Source organism: Trichomycterus rosablanca, chromosome 15, assembly GCF_030014385.1.
Source record: "Trichomycterus rosablanca isolate fTriRos1 chromosome 15, fTriRos1.hap1, whole genome shotgun sequence".
NCBI lineage: Eukaryota > Metazoa > Chordata > Actinopteri > Siluriformes > Trichomycteridae > Trichomycterus > Trichomycterus rosablanca.
The window spans coordinates 27,437,294-27,454,907 of record NC_086002.1 but is presented as its reverse complement, the minus strand read 5'-3'; the positions used below and the strand labels follow the sequence as shown (position 1 = coordinate 27,454,907).

Below are 17,614 nucleotides of genomic sequence, written 5' to 3'. Positions count from 1 at the left end.
GTTATTGGCATACTGGTGTAAAACTTAAAGCATTACAGAGCAGTTTTAAATCCCATCTAAGACATACAGTTTATTTTTTACTTTTAAGATTTTAAGGATTAAATACACTAGCTGCTAGTTAGCTAAGCTGTCTGATTACTGTGTCATGCCCTTGGTGGTGTTTCTCTGAACTCAAACTTTTAGGTGCCCTTTTTTATATAGTTATTTATTTTTGGTTTTACCTTTTCTTCAGTGTTACTCCAGTGTGATGGAGGGTACGAGACCAGATTCACCTCAACCCAGCTGTGTCTCCATGAAGAGTGACCGGTCAATGAAACCTCCATTTTACTTTAAAGATGAAGGATGTTTTACTGATCTAAGGTCAGTATAATATTATGGTGTGTTAGTGCCTTAGACCACTGTGCCATCTAAGCACCCAGCTCTGAACACTTTCTGAATCTGAAAACTAATCAGAACTAAATTAAGTTTAGAAAAAAATTCTTAGAGTGTAAATGACTGAAATTATGAAGATCTAAAACTTTTATTAATTATTTATTAGTGAAGAGTAACTGGTTAAAGGACCATTCAAACCACTTCAGGAACTGATCTGAGGTACTGGTTCTGGGGATTGGGGGACAATCCAAACTGTGTACTACAGTCTACATGAGTCAAATTTAAGACCAAGTGCAGATAAGAGCTTGATATTACTGTTGACATTTATATAAATTTGTAATAATAATATTGATGATTTATTTAAGAATGTAAAATCATATCAGTCGTGGTTGATTTATTAGCATACTGGTGTAAAACAAAAAAGCAATGTCTATCATAGTGAAGTTTGCAGACATTTAAAACTCTAGTTGAGATACAGTAGCTGTCCTTTGTTGTGTCCTTGAAAGTGTTTGTTTAAAAACTTAATAACCCCTGAATTAGCCAACTGTCTGTGTACAAAATAAAAACTTGCATGGGATGAAGTTATTGCTTTTGGTTACTGTGTAATAAGTGTGTACTAAAAATACTAATATCAAAACAGCTTTTCTTAAACAAGCTAAAACCAAAATCCTATAGCTTTTGTTTATATTTCTAAATATATTAAATTCTCTAAATGTAATATATTTTTATTATTGAATCTTCCACAATGTTTCCAGCTTGAATTAGGATGGAAGAATCACATTATAGATTTAAACATTCACCCATTTATTGGTTCCTTTATGTTTGGCTTTGCTTGTACCCCAGTGTGATGGAGGGTACAAGACCAAATTTACCTAAACCCATCTGTGTCTCCATGAATAGTGACTGCTCAAAGGGACCACCACCTCAATTTAAAGATGGAGGATGTTTTCCTGATCTGAGGTCAGTGTAATCTTATAATTCAGTGCAGTGTTTTTACTTCCAGTTTCTCCTGATAAAATTTATTAATCTCATTAAACTCATTCATTCTTAAAAATACTAATCATCTAAGAAATGTTTCAATAACAGGATGATATAACCTGCTAGTGTTCAATACTGTCTTATTTGTCTTTTTTTTACAGACCACAAAAGGAGAAATTAAATGGTACTTACAGAGCTCAGCTGGAATCCATTTTTGAGGTTTGTATAATAATACTAATCTAGTTTGCTAAATGAATACTTTGAGGAAGATGAATAATTTTATGTTGATTTTGGACACTTCTTAGATGTTGTGGTTCTTTTAGACCTGAATGATCTCTTGATTTTTGACATATGGGATTATTGGGGCTTATTAGGGTTATTAAACACACAACCTTCAACATTTTAATGAGAAGACAGAGGTGAAATTCCAGTTTAAAATTTATACACATTTATACACATACACAATCACTGTTTCTTCATTTCCTGAACTTGACATGCAAAAAAAACTACATCACTCCTTATATGGTCACATCACTCATCTTTCTTTATTATCTGATGGTGCTTATTGTGATGATCTGTTCCTCTAAATTCCTCAACAGGAACTGGAGCTTAAAGTCATAAACATGTTAAAGAATGAGCTAAACAAGTTCAAAAAGCTCCTGAATGAAAATGACCCAGCATGCTCTGAGCAGGAGGTGAAGGATGTGGAAGATCTGAGCAGTTTCAGAGAGGGGGCGCTAAAGATCACACTGAATGTTCTGAAGATCATGAACCAGACAGACCTCGCTAATACCCTGCAGAGGAGTAAGAGATCTAAATACTTACATTATTTATTTCTTTAATATTAGATTATATTCTTCCACATTTATCTTGGTTCTAGAATCATCTATCAGCTTTTGATTGGTCATTAAATTCTATTATATAATGTTTAATGAGCACCAGGTACTTTGTTATATGATAATTTTAACTATGATTTTGATCACTACATCTCTACAAATCCATTATAATAATATTATAAGAGAAAATCCTACATTTAATATTATTTAAAAAATAGGAAATACTTTAGAAATTAATCTATTGTTTATTAAAGTATTAAATTCTATAGTGTTTATTGATCATTCAGTAAAATATTGATTCATAATTTATTGATTTATGATTTCTGTTTATTAGAACTTTTAGTCCCTGTATATCACAAAAAACTGAAATCAAATCTGAGAGAGAAATGTAAAAGAATCAGTGAAGGAATCTCCCAGCATGGAAGCTCAGCACTTCTGAATGAGATCTTCACAGAGCTCTACATCACAGAGGGTTGGAGTGGAGACGTCAATAATGAACATGAGGTCAGACAGATTGAAGCAGCATCCAGGAGACCAGTAACACAGGAGAAACCCATCAAATGCAGTGACCTCTTTAAAGACTCGTCCACCAGAACTGTGCTGACTAAAGGAATCGCTGGAATTGGAAAAACAGTCTCAGTGCAGAAGTTCATTCTGGACTGGGCTGAAGAAAAAGCAAATCAGGACGTCATCTTCATATTTTCACTTCCTTTTAGAGAGCTGAACTTTATGAAGCAGGAAAATCTCAGTCTGATGGAACTTCTTCATCAGTTTTTCCCAGAAGTGAAAGGTCTGACATCATTAGATTGTGATGGTTATAAAGTTTTGTTCATCTTTGATGGTCTGGATGAGTGTCGACTTCCTCTATTTCAAAATAATGAGCGATTGTGTAACGTAACAAAGTCAGTAAAAATGGATGTGCTGCTGACAAACCTCATCAAGGGGAACCTGCTTCCCTCTGCTCACCTCTGGATCACCACTCGACCAGGAGCAGCCAATCAGATCCCTCCTGAATGTGTAGACCAGGTAACAGAGGTACGAGGGTTCAGTGACCCTCAGAAAGAGGAGTACTTCAGGAAGAGGATCAGTAATGTGAACCTGGCTAGTAAAATCATCAAACACATAAAGTCATCAAGAAGCCTCTACATCATGTGTCACATTCCAGTCTTCTGCTGGATCTCAGCCTCTGTTCTAGAGAGAATTCTGGATGAAGCCGAGGGGAAAGAGATCCCAAAAACTCTGACTCAAATGTTCACTTACTTTCTAATCTTTCAAATAAAACACAAGGAACAAAAGTATCATGGGAAATCTGACCCTGATCCACACCAGACCAGAGAGACAATACTGGCACTGGGAAAACTGGCCTTCCAGCAGCTGGAGAAAGGAAACCTGATCATCTATGAGGAAGACCTGACAGAGTGTGGCATTGATGTCAAAAACACATCAGTGTACTCAGGAGTCTGCACCCAAATCTTCAAAAAAGAGGCTGGACTGCACCTGGGTCAGGTCTTCAGCTTTGTGCACCTGAGTGTTCAGGAGTTTCTGGCTGCTTTATATGTATTTCACACCTTCATCAACAAAAACAGAAATCTACAGGTGATGCAAAACACTGAATTCTTTAACACCTTTAGAAACTATACAAATATGTCTGACTTTCTGAAGAGTGCAGTGGACGAGGCCTTACAGAGTGAGAATGGACACCTGGATCTTTTCCTCCGCTTTCTCCTGGGTCTTTCACTGGAGTCCAATCAGACTCTCTTAGACCTACTCTCAGACCTACTGCCACAAACAGGAAGTAGCTCTTACAACACAGAGGAAACAGTCAGATACATCAAGGAGAAGATCAGTGAGAATCCCTCTCCAGAAAAATCCATCAATCTGTTCCACTGTCTGAGTGAACTGAACGATGATTCTCTAGTGCAGGAAATCCAAAAATACCTGAAGAGAAAAGTTTATGTTAATCACGATGGACTTTATCTCTCTCCTGCTCAGTGGTCGGCTCTGTTGTTTGTGTTGCTGAACTCAGATCGGGAGCTGGATGAGTTTGATTTGAGAAAATATTATCCATCACATAAAGGTCTTCTGAAGATGCTGTCAGTGGTAAAAGAATCAAAAAAAGCTATGTGAGTAATTTATTGATAAATATTTGATTCATAAGTTCATTACACAAACACTAATAGTTCACTAATAGTTAAATGTACAAAACTGAGAAGGTGCAAAACTACAGTGCTGCAGTCTGATCTCAAAGTATGTCTAAAATAAACATGTAATTTCATAACCTAAATAATAATGTTAACAGTTTCTGCACCACCTACTAACTTGCACTCTGCTAATTATACTGAGTATAAAATTTGATGTTAAATGATAAAAATCATCAACCACAGAGCTTCAAAAACATCAGGACTAAACTAAGTTCAGTAATAAAGAGAGAAACAAATTAATAATAGACAATCTTTTAAATACAAACACTCATGTTAGCATGAACGGGGTGCTCAGGTGGTGTAGCCGGTAAAGTACACTAGTCGACTTTTGCTGAGATCTGAGGATGTTAGCATGGAGGGAATTGATCTGACTGATGTATAATTATTAGGGCTGTCAAACGATTAACATTTTTAATCGCGATTAATCTCAGAATTTTACATAGTTAATCGCGATTAATCGCATTAAAAAAAAAATCTGTGTAAATGTTATAGAAAACAAGGATTTTAAGTGAAATGTTACAATTAAAATGGTGAACATATTTTATGCTAAATGTACTGATGTTAAAAACTGCTGGGACAAGAGAAAACTGTAAGGGAGTTTTATTCACTCACATATTAGGCAGTAATACTATCTAGCAGAGACCCTTGACTTCGTATATATGTCAGATGCGTAGTTATTGTAACAGACTTTTCTGTGGTTGTATCGTGACGATGGTTTGATGGACGTTTCTACACGAAGTGAGTGTGTTTTCACTAGGGATGCATCGATACCATTTTTTCCCAACCGAGTACAAGTACATGTATTTTTGTACTCGCCGATACCTATTTAGAATGATGCAATCTGGAGCATTATGGAATAGTTTAGTTTTTAGTGTAAAATAGTGCAGTGGAACAGTTGCTTGCCATCACTAATTGTAAAAAAAAAAACACCGCACAGACATCATTGAGAAAGCTTCTGACAAGCTAACGTAAACGTTCATTAATAAACGCACGTAATTAACGTTGTGCATACATGCGATGCGATTCTGCTGATTGAAATATTTACTTTAAAAAGATAATACAGTCCGATCCCATCTGAGCCGATTCTATCAGCACGTTCGTGGTTCACCTCGGTAAATCGTAAACGACTCTGAGTCGACTCCCGCTCTGTGGTAATAACCAGTATAATTAAGCCTGAGCTTTATAAGGTAAGCGAGTCACACAAACTGTTCTGTAGTATTTGGTGTTTATTTACAACCGCATCATTCATTATAACAGTAAACACGGAGAGATGACTGAGAAAAGAAATTTACGCTGCGCTTACAATGAATCGATTCCTGAATCACTTGTATCGACACTGTGAACAGAGAATTGAACACAAACAGCGGTCGCTGCTTTTGTAACCGGTTTATCTTCACTGTTAGCTCTATTTTTAAGGGTTTTTTTTGTCAAACGGAACTAAATAACATTAAACGTGCGTGTGAGCGTGGTCAGTGAGAATAATTCAATCTGTCTCCCGTGGGTGAAAAATGAATCGCTTTAGTTTTAGAAGTGAAAAAATCTCGTAATGTAATTAGTGCGTTAACGGCACTATTTTTTTTAATCTCGTTAAATTGAGATTGCGTTAATGCGTTATTATCGCGTTAACTTCGACAGCCCTAATAATTATATTTTCAAGAAAATGCATTTTACTCCGATGAAAACACTGTAATAATAATCAGATTGTTTTGCTGTACGACAGTTTCATGAATCAGACGTGGAATAAACAGAGCTCAGTTTACATAAACATGACGTGTAAATTACATGTTTAGACTCGTGCACTAGTTTTATACAGAACATAGAATTTCACCTGAAAGCAGGAGCAGAAGTATTTGTACCTCTAAACCTGAATGTTAGTGACAGCAGTTTCTACATAGAGCTTCCTGATAATAATTAGTTCCCAGTCGTGCAGAAATACAGTAGTGAGAGTGAAACCTTTACAGAGTAAAATAGTGAGTAATTATGGAATGTAAATTTAATTTAGATAAAAGGATTGACTTACATACTGGTCAGGACCACGGTGGATCCAGTGCTACTCAAAAACACTTGAAAGGATGGAGACATAAATCAAGTACAGTAGAGCAGTGCTGCTATTGGTTGATTTATCAGTTCAACTGCTTTCACCTTTATTTGCAATGTAGATTGATCAGATTATTTCTCTCCAGGTTGTTGGAGTGTAATCTAACAGAGGAAAGTTGTGAAGTTCTGTCCTCAGTTCTCAGTTTAAACTCCTCCAGTCTGAAACATCTGAACCTGAGTAACAATAAACTGAAGGATTCAGGAGTGAAGCTGCTCTCTGCTGGACTGGAGAATCCTCACTGTAAACTGGAGATACTGGAGTAAGATTTTCAACTTCACAAAGTTTTATACACATTCACTCATTTACACTAATCATTTCATCCTGGGAAACAATCAGTGTAAACAAATAAACCATATCAGGGTGACACACATACACACGCACACAAACACACAATCATCAACTGAACTGCTTTCACTTTCATCTGCACTGCAGTTTGGGTAATATTATCAGATCTGCTACTTGGATTCCACCTACTGCTGCAGGATGACGTCTTTCATTTCTCTGTTTCATCTGATTATTTCTCTCCAGGTTGTGGGATTGTAATCTAACAGAAAAAAGTTGTAAAGTTCTGTCCTCAGTTCTTAGTTTAAACTCCTCCAGTCTGAAACATCTGAACCTGAGTTACAATAAATTGAAGGATTCAGGAGTGAAGCTGCTCTCTGCTGGACTGGAGAATCAACACTGTAAACTGGAGATACTGGGGTAAGATCTTCACTTTCACACTGTAGATACTGAATATTTATTTCTAAGTTAACCAGTTAATAAAAAAGAAAGCAAAAACATGTTCTATTGTGCACCTTAAACATTGATAAAAGCTAAAATTATGATTCTGTGTTTGTCATTGACAGCAAAATATTTTTACTGATACTGTATTTGAGTGATTTGATTATTTCTCTTCAGGTTGTGGGAGTGTAATTTCACAGAGAAAAGTTGTGAAGTTCTGTCCTCAGTTTTCAGTTCAAACTCCTGCAGTCTGAAACATTTGAACCTGAGTAACAATAAACTGAAGGATTCAGGAGTGAAGCTGCTCTCTGCTGGACTGGAGAATCCACACTGTAAACTGGAGATACTGGAGTAAGATCTTCACTTTCACACTGTAGATACAGGGGTTCTGTTTCAAAATTATTTAACCAAATAATAAAAAAAGAAAGCAAAAATTATGATTCTTTGTTTGTGATTGATGGAAAGTATCTTTACTGATACTGTGTCCGATTGATCTGATTATTTCTCTCCAGGTTGGTTGATTGTAATCTAACAAAGAGAAGTTGTGAAGTTCTGTCCTCAGTTCTCAGTTTAAACTCCTCCAGTCTGAAACATCTGAACCTGAGTAACAATAAACTGAAGGATTCAGGAGTGAAGCTGCTCTCTGCTGGACTGGAGAATCCACACTGTACACTGGAGATACTGGAGTAAGATCTTCACTTTCACACTGTAGATACAGAAGATCATTCATACAGAAACTGTTATTGATGTGTGTAGGAGTTTGATATTTTACTCATTTTCCTCACACAAGATAAAACACTTTATCATTAATATAATAGAATAGTTTTACATGTTGAAGATTTCTCAGTGATGATGTCTGATTGTGGATCTGAATGGAGATGGAGGAGAAGGTGGGAGAAGATGATGTATGATTTTTATTAAGTGATTTTCTTCTGCAGGTTGAGGAGCTGCAGTATTACAGATGAAGGATTTACTGCTCTGGCTTCAGCTCTAAAATCAAACCCATCATCACATCTGAGAGAACTGTATCTGAGTGGCAATGATCCAGGACAATCAGGAGTAAAACTGCTCAGAGAGCTTAAGGTGGATCCACAATGTAACCTGAAGGAACTACAGTGAGTTACTATTGATTTATACACAGACACACCTAAACACACACACATGCACACACTACACACACATGCACACATTACACACACATGCAGTGGTATGTCTGTCTTATTGTAGAATTGTTCATTAGCAAAACTTAATCTGTATCAGGTTTCTTTATTGAACAATGAATCATGTGAAATGTTCTATCATTGTTCCAGGTGGTGTGTGTGTGTGCGTGCGTGTGTGCGTGCGTGCGTGCGTGCGTGCTGGTGTTTATACTGGTTCTGATTGTGTTGAGTCTGATAGGTGACTGAAACATCTGATCATGTCTGATCTCTTCTACAGCATCTGATTCTAATACACATTGTATTATGAGATGAAGAGCAGTGGAGATAAACACCATCTACTCTTCACACTGGGATTCTACATGGTGACACTTTGTTCAGCTTCTTACTGCTCAAATCTGTAAACATGCTTTCTGTATAACTGTGTGCATGACATCACTTCCTGTACAAGATCGACGCTCTCAAACTCACTCTGAACTGCTGATAACCTTTCATCTCATCCTTCTATACATCTCTGCTGAAGTAATGAGATTGGAGAGTCCATCAGGTTTCTGGTACCAGCTGAATTAATCTGACAAACTGAACATTGAGCACCTGGTACATGTGAGTTAGAAGCTGCAAAACATGGTGAGGGTCCATTAGGACTGCTTTAAAAAACCCTGCATTAGCTTGGTGCATTAGCATGCTGTTCACTATCTACCTGTAATGAAGAAATTTAAAGTTACTGGAGATGTTTAGATTTTTCCTGGAGGAGAACATGAGGAGGATTACTCGAGTGGCCAGAGAATCTAGTATCTCTGCTGGGAAATTACAGACGATAGTGAGGGCATTGCCCCCCCAAATTGTGTCTTTGCCCCCCCAAGCACAATGCAAGCAACGGCTATTTTTAAAATTATCTCTGAACCAATCACAAAAATGCATTTTGTTTTACAGTGTGAAGATATTTCCTTGCTTATTCCTGATTGGCTCTTTGAGTCATATAAAAATCGGCAGACTGCCCCAAACAGTTCAGTTCGGCAGTATATGTTCTGTTAGTGTGAGCGAGAGGCAGGTATACTGGTAAACACTCTTCTGAGTTTAAACTGACTTCCACATGGTAATATTTGCTTAACTGTGGTTTTTCGTTGCTTTAATGTTACTTACCTCTTACATAGGTGTTGCTTAAATTATTTTATTAGCCGTTAGCGGTTAGGCTAACTTGGGTCTCCTAACACAGGCTTAAGTTTATTGATGTCTTTCTGTGTGCATTTTTCATTTAATAAATATACATTGTAGAAACACTTATAATGCATCGTTTTTTGATCTCAAAAAAATCAACTGACCGTGTGAGTGTCGCACCCGAGGGCTCCTCCACACCATGTCAAACACCACCAGCGTTAGCTGACTGTGCTCTTTCCCCCGCGCAAGCCGTCGCGGCTCATGGTTTAAACGATTCCTCGCCATCACAGCCAGTATTAAATGCTTTTCCGAAGCGAACTTTTGGCCACACAGCACGGGCTTTTAATCCGAGCTGGTATCGATCCAGGCCATGGCTTGAGTATTCTGTAAGAACTGATGCATGCTTTTGCTTTCCGTGTCGTATATTTGAGGGTAAAAATTATAGAGATTTAGCATTCACAAAGCATGGTTATACAAACTGGAAAGCGGCACTTGACAATGATAAAGGCTTTCAGAAGCACACATCCAGTCAGAGTCATGTAGGAGCTATGGCTTTGTGGGCAGAAAAGAAACAGAGAGAGTCAAGCGGTGACACTATCACTGGTCTATTGGGTCCAACCCAGACAGAGAAAAACCGCTACTATGTTCGAAGCATAGCGGATGTGGTTCGGTTTTTGGCTGTAAATGAATTGCCTTTTCGTGGTACCCAGGAGTCAACTCAGGAGTCGAGTCAAAATGACGACATATCAGCTGGTCTTTTCATCAAGCTTTTTGAATATACTTTAACCAAAGACCCTAAATTGGCAGATATAGCAAAACATATTCCTCAGAATGCAAAATATACATCGAAAGATATGCAAAATGAGATCGTTGACACGCTAGCAAAGATGGTTTTGATTGAGATTAAACACAAATATGACAATGCAGACACAGCAGGCTTTTGTATAAAGAGTGATGGAACCCGAGACAGGTGTAATGTAGAGAACCTTTCCCTAATGATCAGGTTCATCTGTAATTCTGTTCCAGAAGAGCATCTTATTGGATTACTTGACTTAGATCAGCTAGATGCTGAATACATAACTGATCAAATACTAAAGCATCTCTCTGATGGAGGTTACTGTTCTGATCACATCATAAGTCAGTGCTATGATGGAGCAGCTGTAATGAGTGGGTTGAAAGGTGGAGTGCAGACACTGCTTCAAAGAAAACTTGGTAGAGAAATTCCCTACATTCACTGTTATAATCACCAGCTACATCTCACAGTGGTCCATGCAATGCAAGCAGATTCGCGTGCTAAATCCTTTTTTGCACTTTCTAGCACACTTCATTCATTTTTCCAGCGACATTATGTGGTTCGGCGTTATGACACCCCCCCCCCCTCTCAAAAAGCTTCTAGAGATCCGGTGGACCAGTCATTTTGATGTGACAAATTGCTTAGTGCAGAATGAAGATGTCATTTTTAAAGTTCTGTCTGATGTGTCTGAAGATTCTGATGCACCTGTGGATTTATGCACAGAGGCATCAGGGCTCTTAGTGCAGATGAGAAAACATAATTTCTTTGAAATTGGAAAGTTCCTTTTAAAAGTTCTTGCCATTTTGAAGCCGGCCAATTCAATCTTGCAAGCCAATTCTGTAGACCTGTGTAAGGCTGGGGAGGTCATCTGTGCATCTCTGAGTGCTTTAAAAGATCTACGTACTGATGAATCCCTGAATGATCTGGCTATGTCAGAGAGTCCACCTTCAAAGCGGAAAAGGACTATGAACACACAGTTGACTGACAGCGTGGTGCTTTCCAGTGTAGGGCACAGACCTGGTGACTCATGTCATACACCAAATCAATCTTTGAGGAGGTCGCTTCTGGAAATTTTAGACAGAGCCATTGCTGAAATGGAGAACAGATTTTGTAAAAGAAATCTGGATTTGATGACAGCTGTTAATGGTCTCCTTCCTCACGATAGCTCTTTTCTTGATCTGGCCATATTAGAGCCCCTACAGCAACTTATAGGTACTGACACAAACATCCTGAGAAATGAAATAAACGTGGCAAAGCCTATGTTGCAGAATAAATTCTTGACAAGATCAGCAAACCTTTCAACAGTGTGCAACCATCTTCAGGCCTATAAAGAAGCGTTTCCTGTCCTGCATTCTCTTTATGTGACCGTACTGGTGATAGGTGTATCCTCAGCATCATGTGAAAGCTCTTTCTCTACACTGTCAAGAGTTCTTACTCCCTTTCGTCGCACAATGCTGCATGACAGAAAAAGAAATTTAGTGATTCTGGGCCATGAAAAGTCAATAACCAATAGGCTTGATATGGAGGAGTTTGTCAGATTATTTGCTAAAAGAAACAGAAGACTGCTTCTGTAAATTCTTTGTTCTGAGTTCATTTTAGAATACAGGCTCAGCTAAAGGTTTTAGATAATTGTATCCACAGTGTGCATATAGAGATTTAATTTTTTGTATATAGTTTGTTTGGTTACGTTATTTATAACTTGCCATTATTTTTACATGACCTTCTCGTTGCAAGGCAGGAGTGTTACTGCCACAATATATAGGTGTATAGTTGTGTTCAATGAAAATATGATTACTGTTGTTCATTTGCACTTATAGTCTTTACATAATTTGTTATACTGTGCATAAATACTGCATTGTACCAGTACGTTTCATAACATCAATAAAAACTTCAATACTTTACCAGATTTTTTACCATTAAAGTGCAGTAGATAGGAACATTTTCCTTATTTTATGTACTTTCATATTTTTTTCTTTTTCAAAATAGAAATGTGACGAATATCCCCCCCCCCCCCCTTTTTTTTTTACAGAATTAGTATTCTTTTGTTTTCTTTATATTTTAATTTCCCAATAATATAAATATTCTCACTCATTCCTATTTCCACGTTTGAATATTCTCAGTCTGTGTGTAGGTACATTTGTCAGCTTTGACTTAAATTTGTATTAAAGCCTTTCAAGAAATAGAGTTGTTCTATTAGTAATGGCAATTTAATTAAGGGGGCGTATTAAAATGAAATACAATTAGATAATCTTTTTTCTCTATTTACATAATCAACATGTATTTTTTAATCATTGGGTTTTAAGTTTAAGTTCGAAAACATGCATTTTTATTTCTTTACCTCATACATCACTTTAAGCCAGTATCAATAGCTTGGCTGTCATCATTCATGCACAAATCAAGCCTTGAATATATTTCTGGCTTCAAAAACATGACTATCAACATGCCCCCTCATTAGGTTTTACTGCCCCCCCAAGCAAAGCAGTCCAGAACCGTGGCTGTCGACATGCCAAACTGGCAACTGGTGGCCGCTGACCCGCTGCCCACAGAGGAAGCCGTGATTCCGGTAGTGGTTCTTGTACTTTAGATTAGGGATGGGAGAGATGTGATGGTCGTTACTTGTGACACAGTATTAGTGAATGAAATGGTTGTGGTTTAATGGGAGGCCCTAAAGGGCCACGGATTCAAAACCCAGTCGAGGCCCAGTGATGGGTCAGGGTCCCTCTCGTCTCAAATTTGTATTGTTTAGATTGTTCGATGTGTGCGATGACACTGTTTTGAAAAGAAAGATTTCTGATCTCTGTGCTGTCATTTTACAGCATTCTGGCAACTGCGAACTGCAGAGCGCATCCGGAATAATCCGGTTCCTCTCTACCGAACGTCACCGTTCTCAGTCTGAGGTATTCAAATATGTTGCAGTGTTGCAGCCGTAACACAAACGTGTCCTCCAGTTTATGACTACTAATCTATGCTTTTGTGTTTGTTTATGTAGTCAGTGCAGCTCAGACGATGCTTTGTGTGTGTGGTACAAGGCTCAGAGATCCAGCAGTGGTGGTTCACCACTGCTGACACCTGCCGTATAAATCATCTGGTAAGAGCACATCGTTCACATCCAGCTTTGTTTCGATTAGACGAGGATTTGTGTGCAGTAGTATGTTTTGAGTTTAAGTTGAAATACTCTTTTTTTGCAGGGCTTCCCCTACTACACCACCGGTGAGGTTTCTTTCACCGGCATACAGGTGAGAGCCTGTCTATACAGGTCCTTAAACCTTGTGTGAAAAGTGCACATTTGTCTAAATGATGCAATATCTTCCTTTCAGAGTATTTCTGGAACGGTGACTGCATTTGTGTCCTGTCACCGCTTGGAGACCCTTGTGAATGTCCTGCTGGCTGACCGTGTGGTAAATTCATGACACTGCCCAGATGTGATGCATTTTTGTCTCTGGTTTGTCCAACATGTTGACATTTGTTTTGTTCTCAGCAAAGCTTCCACGAGGTGACCAGGGACTGCAGGCAGCTGTGGGCCGATGGACAGGAGGACGCCGCTCACTGCGTGACGAGCTCCACCTTTTATACGCCGGACATGGATTCCGAGACCGACTCTGAGGGCAGTGAGGAGAGTCTGTCTCCTGAGGAGAGCGAGGTGCCTTTTATCAGGTATAGGATCGTCATTCTTCATGTCATTCTAGTAGTATTTTATACATGGCCGACAGAGTTTCGCAGAAAGACTCCTTCTGACATTGTTCTTTAGCTGCCACCTCCAAGACTGCGGCATCACAGGCGTCGCCCTGAAGCTGCCTGCGCTCCGTGAGGCGTTCTCTGTGAGTGCACCCTAAAGCTCAGATTTCATTCTGTTCTGACCTTGTGCTTCATCTCCTGCTCAGACCCTGTTGGCCAGCGTTCACCTCCAGAACTTGCTGTTTGTCAGCGGCAAAGAGCTGGTGATGCACCTAGCAGCTCTGAACAAGCAGGTGACTGACTTCACCAGGTTACCCGAAGCAGTGACCTAAAGAAACAAAGCGGTGTGTGTATTAAGAATGGGATTCTTTTTTGGACAGGATGTGCTGGAGGTGCAGCTCTCCTACGAGGCTCTGATTCGCTTCCTAAAAGGAGCAGCCAATCGGAGCTCAATCAAGCTGGAGATGTCCGAGATGCAGGTAAAAAGAAAGGTCTCTCTGTATAGGGGTACCTAAAGCCCCCCAAAGTTCCACAGCTGGATTCATATTGGATTGTTCTAATGCTTTTTAACGTTTCTCATTTCAGCTGCACTTGAACTTTCTCGATGTGCTGTACGAACTCGTCGTCTTCGGTTGGTTCACTTACGACTCTGCACCCGAGTTTGTGAGCGACTTATCGGCAGCTTGGATCTCGTCCTATGATCATTGTCCATTCAAGTGGCCATGAAGTAAGAGTTCTTATTCTTCTTCCCAAAGATGGATGGAGGATTCCTGGATCAACTGTTTAAGCACATCATGAGTTGGGACCCGGAGATTTGGGAGTTTTCAGCTCAGCGGTGCTTGGTGGCTTTTCAAGTACATATCCAACATCTCATTTCACCCCACATTACACACGGTGAAGGAGAGTTTGTATTCTCACTGATATCATGTTGGAAATGTGTGTTTTTTGTTTTTTGTTAATAGGATCAGATGACTGAATTCCTCCGAGTGGTTTTCTCGCAGCCACTGGAGCTTTATGAAGATCCTAAAGGCCTGGCTCATGTGGTGCTGGAGCTCCTAAAGCGGCACGTCCGGCAGATGCTGCAGACCACGAAGAAATACTGAGCAACCCTTTAATCTCTTCCTTTCTTCATTTTTACACATAGATATAATGTTTAGATTTAACAGCTCACTTTATTAGGAACACTCTCTTGTTATCAGGTTCTTGTTGCTCAGGTTTCTTAAAGGTGGTAAGTATGCCGTTTTTTTTAAATCATTTTTATAATGAAAATACACTAACGTTATTCGTGCTTCTCTTTTACAGGTTCATTAGAGTATTTTAGAGCTCTTTTGTCAGTTTTATTACCACTGATGATCATAAGGCTTGTAAGATATTTTGTGTGATTCATGTTAAGTTGTTTATGAATGATAGTGATTCCACAATAGAAATGAATTATTTAGAGATGTGTTTTGGGTTAAAAGCATTATAGTACGTACATTTCCTTTTGCAATACTTGTGTATTGTTTGTTTATTAGGGTCTTAACGTCATGTTTTACACTTTTGGTTCCATTCATGACACGAACAGTTGTTACACACATTACACAAGGTACACTTAGTTTATATCAAACACAGCGTTGGACAACTGAGTGTCTCCAATTCACCTCACTTGCATGCCTTTGGACTGTGGGAGGAAACCGGAGCACCCGGAGGAAACCCACACGGACACGGAGAGAACATGCAAACTCCACGCGGAAAGGACCCGGACCGCCCCACCCGGACCTTCCTGCTGCGAGGCGACGGCGCTACACACTTTGACACCGTGCTGCCCACTCATGTATTGTGTTTTTAATTCTTAGTTAAATAAACTGCTTTTGAATCAATGTTTGCTGTGTCTCATTTTTATTGACAAAATGTACAGTTACATTTGAGATCACATTCTGGTCTGGTTCTATGTCTGATTCTACAAGCCCAAATCAGAAAGAGTTGGGACAGTTTGGAAAATGCATATCAAATAAAAACACAGAGCTCCTCACATTTATTTTGACTTGTATTTCATTGCAGACAGGATGAGCCTGAGATATTTCGTGTTTTGTCTCGTCAACTTCTTCTTTTCATTTATGACTAAACGTCCATTCGTGCATTTCAGGCCCGCAACTCGATCCACATTTTGTACAGCTGAAAACGTACGCATATAAAGAGAAATGATCAAAATGACCCTTTAAAATGGACCCATTTTGCCCAGCAACATTGGAGGAAACCAGTCACTACAGTCAACCTGACCCAAACCACAGGGTCGGATCTCATGTGACAACAACGCTTTTCACAAAAATGATTTTGTTCATGCAAACATGCACTGATAGGTGAATCTGATACTGATCTCCTAAAATTCTAGTCTAAGTGGCGTGTGTGCACACTTGCATGTGTGAAAAAGCGACTAAAAAAGTATATTCCAGAAGTGGGAGAAGTTCACAATGCCGGCCACCATGCCTCCTCTCCCAATCTCTCTTTTGCTTGTTTATGTCTGAGCCCCTCCCCTGATTGGCTAACGGTCCCATTTGCTTGTTTATGTTTGAGCCCCTTCCCTGATTGGCTAATGGTCCCATGACATACAGCAAAAAAAAAAAAAAACAGAAAACGTCTTGGGCCCTTTTTCATTATTGTTATTATAAGGTACTTATTTAATGTCTTCCTCCAAATTTTTTTTTTTAAACTAATTAAACTTAATTGTGACTTTGTTACACTGAGAACACTAGGAACATTCAGAATTTTGGGAACACTGGGATAATTCGGAATTTGGGGAACACTGGGAAAGTTAGGAATGCTTGGAACACTGGGAAAATTCGGAATTTTGGAAACATTGGGAAAGTTCTGAATTTTGGGAACACTGGGAAATATTGCAATTTTGAAAACACTGGGAAAGTTTGGAATGTTGCGAACACTGGGAACATTCGGAATACTGAGAACACTGAAAACAATTAAAATGCTTGGTGTACACGGAAAATGTAGAATGCTGAGAACACTGGGAACATTTGGAATTTGGGAACACGGAGAATTCAGAATACTGAGAAAACTGGAAACATTCGGAATATTGGGAAAACTGGAAAATTTTGAATTTTTGGAACACTGGGAAAGTTCAGAATGTTTGGAACACTGGAATCATTCGGAATTTGGGAACACTGAGGAAATTAAGAATACTGAGAATATTGGAAAATTCGTAATATTGGGAATACTAAAAAATTCAGAATTTTGGAAACAATGGAAAAGTTCAAAAAGTTTGAAACACTGGGAACATTCTGAATATTGAGAACACTGGGAACATTCAAAATGCTGGGAATACTGGAAACATTAAAAATACTGGGAATACTGGAAACATTCAAAATACTAAGAACACTGTAAACAGTTGGAATGCTTAGAACACTGGGAACATTTGGAATTTGGGAATACTGGAAACAGAAACATTCGGAATGCTGTAAACATTCGGAATTCTGAGAAAACTGGGAACATTTGTAATTTTGGGAACATTGGAAAAATTCTTAATGCTTGGAACACTGGAAACATTCGGAATACTTAGAACACTGGGAACATTTAGAATTTTGGAGACACTAAGGAAATTTGAAATACTAAAAACACTAGAAAAAATTGCA

The 17,614-nt window shown here is 38.7% G+C and overlaps 1 protein-coding gene across 2 annotated transcripts in view; it reads left to right on the top strand.

Annotated features, from left to right (window-relative positions):
* Positions 1-255: 255 nt before the first annotated feature.
* Positions 256-17,614, top strand: part of LOC134328699 (NACHT, LRR and PYD domains-containing protein 3-like) — a 105,786-nt gene continuing 88,427 nt past the window's right edge. The window contains exons 1-10 of one of the 2 annotated variants that reach the window (XM_063009877.1): positions 256-360; positions 1,273-1,332; positions 1,512-1,569; positions 1,950-2,154; positions 2,521-4,309; positions 6,571-6,744; positions 7,014-7,187; positions 7,386-7,559; positions 8,147-8,323; positions 8,646-9,628. In XM_063009877.1, coding sequence (XP_062865947.1) covers positions 293-360; positions 1,273-1,332; positions 1,512-1,569; positions 1,950-2,154; positions 2,521-4,309; positions 6,571-6,744; positions 7,014-7,187; positions 7,386-7,559; positions 8,147-8,323; positions 8,646-8,652 — 2,886 coding nt within the window. In that variant the 5' untranslated portion in view covers positions 256-292 and the 3' untranslated portion in view covers positions 8,653-9,628. Of the gene's footprint in view, positions 361-1,272; positions 1,333-1,511; positions 1,570-1,949; positions 2,155-2,520; positions 4,310-6,570; positions 6,745-7,013; positions 7,188-7,385; positions 7,560-8,146; positions 8,324-8,645; positions 9,629-17,614 lie in introns of those variants that run through there. The other variant, XM_063009876.1, reaches the window with a different exon arrangement.